Source organism: Ostrinia nubilalis, chromosome 12 (assembly GCF_963855985.1).
Source record: "Ostrinia nubilalis chromosome 12, ilOstNubi1.1, whole genome shotgun sequence".
NCBI classification, from domain to species: domain Eukaryota; kingdom Metazoa; phylum Arthropoda; class Insecta; order Lepidoptera; family Crambidae; genus Ostrinia; species Ostrinia nubilalis.
In genome coordinates, this window is record NC_087099.1 from 15,280,198 (window position 1) to 15,292,544 (window position 12,347).

Sequence of the window (12,347 nt, forward strand, 5' to 3'; positions counted from 1 at the left end):
TAACTCTGTCAGTCTGTCTTTTACGCTTGCAAGCTGAACCAATTTTGATGAAATTTGGTTTAAATATAGTTTGAGTTCCGGGAAAGGACATAAGATAGTTTTGAAACAGAGTCACGCGCGAAAAAGTTCCGTGACAATGTTTCACGCGGGTGAAGCCGCGGGCAACAGCTAGGTCGCACATAAATTATCCATACGAAGTGCCACGTTTCCTGTAAATGATGTATTAAAGGGTAGGTAATTGGTTAATACTACGTCAATAATTGACTCAACTTTTTATGAGCTGGCAAAGCATGACTTTCTCAGTACATAATAACTGAATGACTCTACCATAGTTTTTACGGCAATGCTATGACGTCTGAACTGAACATTAAGTACACATATTTTTAATTTTAAGTAGAAAAAATTTAATATTACAGCATATTGAAAACTAACTCGGTTTTCAGAGCTAGAATGAAAAGTTAAAATTGTGTAATTACATGTAAAATTACTAGTTTGGGTCAACTACCTTATTGTATGCAAATTGGAATTAGAATGTTTCCAAATTACGTCTCGTAACCTTTCCCCTAGACATTTCTATTTTTATCATGTCCTACTAATATTATAAATGCAAAAGTTTGGATGTCTGGATGGATTTTGAAGAAACTTTACAGTATTATTCTTTATAACCCAGAATAACATATAGGCTATAATTTATGACGTTCAGTCACTAACTAAATTTCACGCGGGTGAAGCCGAGGGCAAAAGCTATTTGGATAATATAGCAAAAGATCGTAATGTCATAACATGGTCATAACCTACTGATTCCTTGCATTGAAGTTCTTCCCTTCGGACTTAGTATTGTACTTGAAGACAAGGAAACAAACAGACAAACATTGCATATTCCGCACATGAACCTCGGTACTATTAACCTTAGCAATGGCCGATTAGCGGGTCAATAAGAAAGATACGGATATGCAACAGTACTAAATAACTATTAATTAATAATTATGTTATCCATTGAAACAAAACAAAGATAGAGAGTTAGTTCACGGCTGTAAATTATTATCAATATTGCAATTGCATCAAATGACTTTAGATACAAAACATGACCCCAATTTCCGAGTTTATTGAAGTAGATTATCGGTATCTCTACTAACAATTTGATGGAGGTTAGTAACTGATATCCTATCTGAACAATCTGTAGATAAACGTTTATTACGTTATTGTTATCCATCCACAGTAGGTACTAATGGATTAAGTAATTTGCATAATCATGTTTTTCTGCTAAACCAATTTTCATGACATTTGGGATGAAAAGACTGAGAATCAAGCACGAAAATTTCTCTGGCCAAAGTCTTAATAGACTCCTTGTTGCCGTCTACAAGAGTTCCACAGCTCTGCCCAAAGAAATGTTGAATACAGAAGTTACCGAGCTGGTAGCAATTACAAATCAACGCGACTGGGGCAGTTTTTTCTATGCATGACAAGGCAGGTATTTGACACAATCGCACCTGGTGTTCAGTGAGATGCAGTCTAGGATGGTACATATCTTTCCTGTAAGTACTTATTCACTCTCGCCTTGCAAAGACCCGAAATAGTGTTGAGAAAAGACAGCAGCAGGCTAGAGTTTCTTTGCATCGATCACTGCTGATCACAGAACAGCATGTACATGTACAGTTACGATGATCTATTTTCCACCCTCCATCTTCCCAGGTCTAGCATGGATCATCATCCCCGGCAAATGGTCCTTCACTCTCGGCTCCCTCACTGTAGTACCATGGCGGGCCTTCATCTGGACCTGGTGTGCTCCCGGCTTGCTGGCAGCGCTGCTTTTACTATTCCTGCCCGAGAGCCCTCGATTCCTGCTGTCTTCCAAAGGCCCGGAGGCCGCACTGCCTGTCCTGGCTCAAATGTACGCGTGGAATAATGGAGCTTCACCGTATAGTTTTCCTGTAAGTAAAAAGCTTCTTCTATCGAACTCTTACGTTATTCAGATCAATTTCTTAGCAGGTTCGATGACATTTTAACTTGACCTTCGGGACAAACTTGACCCTCACTGGTTGGGTTTTTATTGGCGGTCAAGCTATAGATCCTGGCTACACAGGAGTTGCAGTAGTGACCCGTTCTTCTATCGTCGAGTTGATACAAGTAGGGTCTCCTGCTATCAGATATTAAGAGCTGCTATAATTATTAGATCGATTGGACGACTTCACATGCTCTATAGCGCACGTAGCCACATAATGTATCAGGCATTCAGGTTAATAATCGAACAAAACCACAATGTGGTAAGCTCCCAAGGTCGACTCATGCAAAATTATATTGCGTATTCTGAAATATACGTAGATAACTAAATTAACAATTTACATGATATTATTATGATTCAGTTTAGTTAAGAGTTTATTCACTTACCTTGATTAACCGGGAAAATGCCAACAATATTCTTACCTTTACTCCATTGGAAATCTTTTAAACATGAAAAGGTACAACTGGTACAACTATGAAATCTACAAAAAATAGTTGATGATTGACATTAAGTAAAAGTGAAAGTGAGTAAATGGTGAACTCCATTTGTCAGATCTCTAAAAAATGAATAGAATTTCACATAGATACTGGACCAATCCTAGGCTTAATTCCAGGTCAAGAAGATAGTATCTGGCAGCGTGGAAGCAGGCAAGGCTGGAGGCTTCGTGGGCGCTCTGAAGAACTTCTCCTTGCTGTTCAGGCCCCCATTGCTGAGATGCGTCATTATCTCCCACGTGTCTATGTTCGCAGTGTTTATGTTGTAAGTTATTGTTAAGAGCGTTGTCACATTTTTCATGCAGAAATCGAGAATTTGGCAGATTTCGAAATTATTTTAGTCATATAATTTATTGTTATAGCTTCTTTTGACTTATATCATCATAATTATCATACGTTTTTACGGAATGTCTATTGACAAAATCTCGTTCAAATTGGATTTTTGCCTACGAAAACAGCGAATTTCGAAAGCCCGATTTCCAGGTAACTCGCGAAGGCACAACTTTGAACTAGTATTACAACAAATTTATTTCTAAGTAAGAAGATAGAATGTATTCATTAGAATAAGCATACCCTGAAGAAGAAAGTGTATTGAGAAAATTTTAATGTTTAATTCATAAAAATGCATTTTTATCATGTCTAAGATAGTCAAAATTCGAGAAAATTACTGCAAGAAAACAGGTCACATCTCATAATCTAAAAGTCATTTGGCAACATAAACTACTTTATACTTAAGAAGAAACATAGTACTATTACTGTGTGAAAAAGAAAAAATATCTATCTTCAATCTTCAAGTGAAAAATTAATTTGAAAATACTATAAAATCGGGTGCATCAAATGGCATAAATCAGTCGTGCTTTGGCACTCGTAGACGCCGGGTCTATGTCAGTTGACTGCCCACTGACGTATATGCGTCATGCGTGATTTTTTCGTAAATTGTAGTATGATTGAGTACTTTTGATCCGCAAGTATTTTTAATTTATTTGTTTAGGTATTTCGGACTTGTAATTTCTTTCTTTTCAAACTTTTTATTATTTTACTTAAAGAATATGGGTAGAATAGACAAAAGATATTATTATGGTATCTGTTTGGTCAGGAAAAAATAAATGACTAATAAAAATTTTAACAGGGTATCAAAACATTAGTCTAAGCTATTGTGTTTCTACCAACATAAAATATACTCTTCCTTACTAATAAAAGTTGAATAGCGTCTGTATGGTCACACAACGCTTCGTCATGTTTTTCCGAAAGCTCAATTACTGACGACTGAATGAAAGAAATTGGTGCGTAACTATTCATCTGATATTAAACGTTTAGTAATAAAGGGGTAGGTCAGGTAAATGGCAAATCCACCAGCGGTCACTCGATGACACTTAGACAAATAGTTTTATAAAACGTCAACTAAGTTGGTTAGGTATTTGTTTGTATTGTAGATACTTATACAAATGAACGTATAAAATGAGTTTATTTTTAAAAGTATAGGTAAAGGTGGAAACGATAAGTGATTTCACTTGATTTTTAATTATACAAGATATCGAGAAACTGTTTACTGTTCCTGTAAGTGCTTCATGAGCTCTTTAAAACAATAACAATAAATAGGTCAAATAATAAACTGGATCTATGCGAAAATTCAATGTTTCCGAATTTCATACTAAATGTATGCCGCCAGCCATACCTACCATATTAGAAGTGTTCATTTTTTAAATTTAAATTTTTAATTGAGTAATATATAATAATCAAACAACAAACTCGTAAATTGCATTCTTATTTAAATTATTTACGGAAAACATGATTTTAGGTTTAACTTGCTACAATATCATCAAGAGATACTAATTAATAAATACTAAATAAACAGATAAAGGGGGCGGCATTAAGGCACTAAGAATTCTCAGAAACCATTGATTTCGTGTTTGTTTGTAACTGTATTAAATGTATGAAAGCTGGAAATATAGGTTTTTTGAATAGATTCAGTTCGTTCTTAAACATATTATTGATGCCATTTGCTAGGTCTCATGAAGCACTTTTTCAGTAAGTAACCATATTTGTTCGACATCTTGTATACCTACTATAAGAAATATTCGAGTGAGATCACTTATCGATTATTTTCGTCATCCTTATTTGTATTAAATTTAATTAAAATACACTAAGGCTGAGATGCACCACCTAACTTTGACCCTAACTGACAATAACCGGTGTTTTATGTTAGACAGATTTTTGACATCCATAATTTTGATGTCAATGTTAAAGTAAGACGGTGCAACACGGCCTAACAAATGTATCGTAGACAGTACATTTTATTTTCTTCATAAATCTTTCTTTTCTTTGTAAAGCTATCTACAAGCTTTTATTTTCTTTGACATCTGGAGTTGTAAAATCTTGCAACTTAAAATTTACTTTACTTCCCGTTTTCCCATTGAGCTGAAATTTTGCATGTCTACACAGGCATGCAAAATTTCGTTTCATTTCGCACTAAATAATTTAATTTAAACGTGTTTTCATGCGATGGCCAAGTCAATATATTTATGTAAAACGTTAATGTTTTCCTGGACTGGACTTGGTATTACATGGTTCTTACAACTTTTTACCGTAGAACAACTGAGTAGTGAGACTTGGTTTTTTGACAAGTATTGTTTTTGATGGGTTTGTATTACAGAACGCATGCGTACCTAATGGGATAACTGTTTAAAAACACGATTAGATAAATTTTGCTCTATGGATAAAAATCTTAAAGTTACCTTTGATTTTTAGGGTTCCGTACCTCAAAAGGAAAAAACGGAACCCTTATAGGATCACTTTGTTGTCCGTCCGTCCTTCTGTCAAGACCCTTTATCTCAAGAACGCGTGAACGTATCAAGCTGAAATTCACATGAAATACTCAGATCTATTGTCCCTTTAAGCTGTGAAAATATCAAACTTCTAAGCCAAGCCAATCAAAAGATACAGCCGATTTGTCGATATTTTCAACAAATTTTCGACACTCGCAAAGGAATTAAAACCTACAGGATACTTCCCGTAAACTCAGAATCTTGAAATTTGGCATAAAGCATTGTCATATAATGCAAATATAGGAAAAATTGCGAAAATTACATTTTTTTAGTTATATAATATAATAAAAATATTTTAATAAAATGAAACTTACTACCTTATTTCTCACGAACGAATAAAGGTATCAAATTGAAATTTATACCAAATACCTAGATCTATTGTCCCTTTAAGAAGTAAAAAAATCAAACTTCTAAGTTAACGCGATCAAAAGATACAGCAGTTTATACCGACACCTTAGACGAATTTCCGTCACACGCTAGGGAATCAAAACCTACAAGGTACTTCCTGTGAACTCAGAATCTTGAAATTCGGCACGAAGCAACGTTATATAGTACAGATAAAGGAAAAATTGCGAAAATGATAAATTTGAAGTTATATAAAATTTAAAATATTATTTTTGCTTACATGACATAAAATATTTTTTTAATAATTATAAACTTACTACCTACCCTTTTTCACATGAACGCGTAGAGATATTAAAGTTGAAATTCATATCAAACACTTCTTAAATCTAATTGCCTCTAAACTGTGAGAAATTCTAAATCAACGCAAAAATTCAAAACGCTGAGGTAGGTACCTACCTATAATGCAAATATAGGAAAAATAAATAAATAAAAAATAATCATACCGCATATTTTGAAATTCGCCACTACTCGCAACGGAATCAAGTAAGTAATTTGATTTAATACGTCATAAATTGTAAACCGCTACGTTTGTACGGCGGAACCCTCGGTGTGCGAGCCCGACTCGCACTTGGCCGGTTTTTTTAGCATTATACGACCGTGGTTTATAATAATAAATTTTATAAAATCACAATGATATCAGTATTTACCTCTTTGATTTCCTGACTTGTTTAGATTTACAAAAACTAAATATTTATTATTAACTTTTAGATAATAATGCGAATGGCGCTTACGATGTTTAGTTACGAGCTCTTTGATGGACACAGATATTAAAGATAACGTTTAAAAAATGGCACGCTCGTTTTCATACATTTCATTCTATTTATTTAACCTATCCATATTTATGTGCGGAAACGTCACAAAATCAGAATAAATTTTAATTTTTCCATCCCGCATCATAAAAACTAAAAAGTCAAAAGTAAAATTTAAATAGTAAATATTTTTTATAAACAAGCTTTTGATGCTGTAAAAAGAATAAAATAAAACATAAATTCTTCTACACCCATCAACTTATTACTTTAATCAATTTAAAGATTAAAAACTTGTCGCGGGATTTACTAGTGTAAAAAATACATACCTAACGTAACTTGATTTTGCTAAAAGTCTGATCTGAGAAAAAATCAAATAGGTAAATTATACATTATTTCTTTATTATTATGTATGATGTACTGTCTTAGGTACGATTCAACTACGGATTAAGATCGTTTAGTCGGCGCAGCGTTGAAATTGTACAGATAAATGCAGTTTGCGCACTCACTACGCGACGTCAAGCAATAAAAACCTAAAATTCGAACGCCAACTTTTTGCTACAACGCTCTTAATGATAGATCGCCCGGTGCTTTGTCCTGCTGGAAGCTCTTCCGGAAGGACTGGTCTTTTGTTCTAAACGTCCTGCCAGAAGATTATCGCAAGTCCTGCCCGCAGTACGCAATTTGTACGTGTTTGCTTGCTGGTCCTTCCAGCAGTACGGTGACCTTCAAATTTGAACTCATCCTCACCAGAAGTAGTAAACACTTGGTTAGTGTTTATTAAATAAAAAGTCATGTCGTAGAATCATTTTGTTTAACCAGTATTTTACTTTTCTTAATATATTATAAACTTGTTTATCTTCTTTCAACTTAACTAATAGGAACTATAATAAGGAACTTTAAATTAATTACTTTGGTACGTCACTTTGTATTAGAAATTACACCTATCACTTACAAATACACTACAAATTAAAAACAAAAACAAGAAATAAATTATAAATGTTTGATTAGGCTGGAATACTTCACATTTATTATAATATTATCGCCAAAATGTTGCCGACTCCACGCCCGGCGCGTCAAAATGTGTCGCGCGAGCGCGAACGCGCTGCCCCCGTGTATACTCGTGCGCCATCGGGCTCCGACTAACGGTTAGTCGCGTTTTTCGATCTTGGGCACTATTGGGTGAAAGAGAGAGAAACACTCTATTTTTTCGTGTAAATTTGAAATTTGTACAATGTATACTTACGAAACTGTGATCTTTTAATTTTGCGTCCTACCGGAAGTACTTTAAGTCCTGCTGGCAGGACTCCGGGCGATCTATCATTAAGGCCTAATTCACACGAGAGCTTTTTTAACGTCCGTTAAAAAAGCGTTCAAATAGAACATATGCATACCCAAGTACGTGTTCACACGTCGGCGCTTTTAAAACGCGACGCTTTTTTATCGAGCAGTGTTGCATTTTCAACGCAGAGCGTTGGGAATAGGAATAGGAATCACATTGAGGACGTTATAAAAGCGCCGACGCCGGGTTATAACGCAACGCTTTTTAAACTCTCGTGCGAATGAGGCCTAAGGCTTGGTATTTCTGCTAAAGTAGGTATTTCACGCTGTCAAAATCTGCGCGCGCAATACTTCGCCGAAGACAGCGCGCCAAAGAGCTCTCCCAGCTACACAGTATAAAAATACCAGTTGGTTAGGTTAGGTTGACTTCCTTCCGTTCAAGCGTCACACTCACAACACTTTCTAATACAAATCATATCCAAGTGATACAAATTAAAACACCTTTCAGAATTTTTGGGAATATATTTTAGAATCGAATAAATATAAAATATAACTGCCAAAGTAAACACGGTTCAAAGAGGCGTGGCATCACCCGACCTTCCGGAAGTTCCGCGCCGGCCAAAAGAATTTCAAGATTACGTCACCCGACCTATCGGTAGGTCATTTAATGATCAGTTCATCAGAAAAACATTTTATGATCAGTTACTCGTAGTAGCGATTATTTAGAGCTTGGATAATAAATTATAGTTGTTGCAATTCACAAAACTTTGCATGTGGTTAATTACATTAATCAGTACACGCATCAATTTTGTTCAGTCTTTTTGTTTATTAATAAATAAAAATATCATACTAAAATTGCATACATATTTGTTTGTATTGGTCTGGGTGTTTTCTTTCCATAATTTATGTACAACGTATTACGGGGCTCTGTATCGAAAATCACTATGAGCATCACACGCGGTTACCTGGGTGCCTGCGTCAGGTAACCGTGAGCACTCATGGGAGTTTATGCAGAGGTTGCTAGAGTTTGACTTTGAGCTTTGTTTATAGTCATTACGAAGCAGATTTTGATGGGAAACTGCACTGTCTTGAATTCGAAAGGGTGATTTGACGGTGTTAGGGGAATTCTAGGAATAAATGCAGAGCCTCCTCATTGAGATTGAGACATTTCAATTTGAGATTTCACTTGACATTGATTGCAATCTGACATGGAGTTTTCAAACACTTGTAAAAATAAAAAGTAATTAAATCAAAAGCAGTAAGTATCTAGTATTGATATCAACTTCGACGCAAATGACTCCCAAAATAACTTTCTACCCTTTCAAACGTTTGTCATGAATTATAATATTAAGGAATTGTTAAGCAAAATTTCAAGTAGATTGAACCAAAGAATCACTGTCCCATACAATCTTTGCTTCCTTTTTTCACCCACTTCATTTCATGACCCCATTTCGGAAAATCGGATGCCTACGTCATACAAAGAACACACCTTCCAACTTTCAGGTATCTACGATATCCGTCAGTCATTTAGGACAAAGCATTTTTACTAGTTGTCCAATACTCTAACGTTCCAGGTATGTCATTGACAGGAGGGCGCTACTATCTTAATGGGTTATTTATTAGTCCCAACTTTATGCCACTTGACATTTCAGAATCGTTTGCCTTTAGATACCTAAGCGATTTGATATTCAGTCTTTTAATGAAATCAAGTTCTAAAATAACTTGAGGTGTTGTACCCGATCAAGCTTTTCATTGCAGGACAGTTAAATAGTTTTATTATTAGTTTCTTCTTTAAGTCTTGATTTGTCAGAGTAGGTAAAGGCTCCATGAGAGCAAAATTTAGCTTTATAATAGTTTTTAATTTTTTTCTTGAAATATTTGACGCCTTGTAATCTCTCGTTAATATAAGTCCACACAAATAAAGAATGTTTGACTTAGACTTTAATAATTATGCTCGTACATAATTATAAATAAACTAGCTTTCCGCCCGCCGCTTCGCCCGCGTAGTATTTTTCGGTTTTTATATAACCTATTACACTCAAATATAATGTGGCTTTCTATTGGTGAAAGATTTTTTAAAATCGGTTCAGCAGATCCCGAGATTACCCCTTACAATTTAACAAATATACAAACACACAAACTTTACCTCTTTATAAATTAGATAAAGATAGGTAATTTGAAACCCTATTTTGTTTTATTCTTTTTTTTATTTTAAACATTTCACAATCCAAACTAATATTTACTGTAGGTAAGTAAATGCTAAACTAAATAGTAAAATATTAGTTTGGATTGTGAAATATCCTACTTCCTACTAATATTACAAAGGCGAAAGTTTGGATGTCTGGATGTTTGTTACTCTTTCACGCAAAAACTACTGGACGGATTTTGTTGAAACTTTACAGTATTAGTGTTTATAACCCAGATTAACATATAGGCTAACACTTATGACGATATGTGACAAATACATTTCAATAAATAAATAAGACGTGTCTAAAAAGCGCCATCTACCTATCGTCATTGGTTAAAATCTACAGCGCTGGACAAACTACTGTATGACGTTCGTAAATATTCATTCGGGGGAAGCCGTGAAACGCCATCTATCAACATGATATCTAACGGGGGTAAAACGAGGTCTACGCGAACGAAGTCGCGGGCGGCCGCTAGTTTATATAGGTAGCTTTCCCTCCGCAACCTTATTGGTATTCCATGTACCTATGTGTCTTTTAACTGATTTCTGTTACACATTTCATGTAAAATTTGTCCAGTTATAACTCCATTTACATCTGCATCTGTAAACAAGGGTTCATGTTCTCCAGCCCAGATGCCGAGTAAACAGAATCGTCTTTCAGTGACGTGCAGCTGCCCCTACATTTGACCCACTGACCTAATTTTTTATTATTTATTTGTATCAGTGTCAGTGTCTTCTAAAGAGTGTAAGACGATTGTATGTAGGTACTATTAAAATGTAATTTTAACTCATTAGTTTTGTCTCATATTTGAGGAATGTACTATGTATCATGCATGAGTAGAGTCTTCGTTTAAAAGGATGCGAACGATTTAAATTTCAATAGGCAGACAAAATTGATAATTCTTAATTATCAAAAATTTTAGCTTTCTCCAGTAGCACTGATATTAATATACTGTGACTCATCAAAGTCATCATTGTCAAAAATATTGACAAATCGCGAACTGTCACGGCCATAAAACTGACACACGTCCGTCCTCCGTAAGCGCCACCGCGCGACTGATTGAGATTGTCCAAGCCGTCATGGACGATTTTTTCCACATTTTTTAACATAGTAACTAAATAAGACGCAATATAAAAATTTCATCCGTTAAAAGCCCTCAAGTTATTTCTGAACTTTAGTTTAGTAAAAGATTTAGAATCTCAAATCGCTTATTTTAAAAATAAAACCATAAATAGAAAACGAATAGAGGTAACTTTGGGAATTTATTCTATCGAGTCAACTTCATCAAATCGTGTTTCCATCCGTTAATAGCCCTAGAAAATATCCTCAACTATGCCCAATAAAAATCTTTACCTTTAATTTTACTGTTTAGTACCTCAAAAATGATAAATGAAAACCTCATTTTCGCCATTTTCTCTGCTACCCGGCCTTAACTAAACAACGAGGATTTTGGGGCAAATGTTAGGCACACGTTAAGTTCTATAGTTCACCTCGACACGTTTAGTTCTAGCAGTTCCAGCTAGGTCAACTCGAGGTTTTTCAGGTGCTGAAGAAGTTGAGAAGTGTTTTACACCTAGAAGGCACGGGGCTGTTGAATTATGAAATACTAAACGTGTGGCTGCGTAAATCCCTCAGTTAAACGCAGCTTTAACCACAAATCACAAATTTAGATGTTAGCATAAAACCTTAATCTTAAGAGTTATGTGGTTTCCCAGGTCCAGTGGATTGTACATGTGGGTGCCCGATATTTTGAATAATATCTTGAAGAGCACCAGCGAAGAGAGCATTACGATATGTACCGTCATTCAAGAGAAGATTATGAAGCAGAGAAACATGACTGTAAGTAGACATTAAAATGCAGTTTTTATATAGGACTTTGTGTATTTAAATTGCGATTGCCTTTAGTTTAATCCTTTATCCTTTAAAAAGGAGAGGGAGAGGGAAAATTTTAATCTATTGTTTAAACTTTCATGGTCACTAACATAATTATTATTACTGACGGGATTGCTACCATGTACCTTAATATTGAGTTTCCGATATTTCGGCACTGTTAATAAAATTTAATCTATAGGTAAATGAAACATTAATGAATTTCCTAAGCCTGTATAAAGGTCATGGCTTTGTGATGAATGAGAACCAGGAGACCTTTAAAATCCCAATGAGTATGGTTTTGACATCAACAATCCATACAGGCAAAAACTGAAATTAATTATGTTCTTTGCCACGTCATATACCAACCTCTACGACGATGGCCGTTGGGGCAGAAAAGTTCTCGAGTGGCGACCACGGGCTGGAAGACGTAGCGTGGGCAGGCCTCCTACTAGGTGGACGGACGATCTGGTAAAGGTCGCGGGAAGAGCCTGGATGCGGCAGCGCAGGACCATGCATTGTGGAAAACCTTGGAG

The 12,347-nt window shown here is 35.3% G+C and overlaps 1 protein-coding gene across 1 annotated transcript in view; it reads left to right on the forward strand.

Annotated features, from left to right (window-relative positions):
* Positions 1–12,347, forward strand: part of LOC135077057 (synaptic vesicle glycoprotein 2A-like) — a 30,660-nt gene that overhangs the window by 14,977 nt on the left and 3,336 nt on the right. Inside the window, exons 5-7 of the mRNA XM_063971654.1 lie at positions 1,693–1,931; positions 2,616–2,761; positions 11,658–11,781. Of these exons, the coding sequence (XP_063827724.1) occupies positions 1,693–1,931; positions 2,616–2,761; positions 11,658–11,781 (509 nt within the window). The remainder of the gene's footprint in view (positions 1–1,692; positions 1,932–2,615; positions 2,762–11,657; positions 11,782–12,347) is intronic.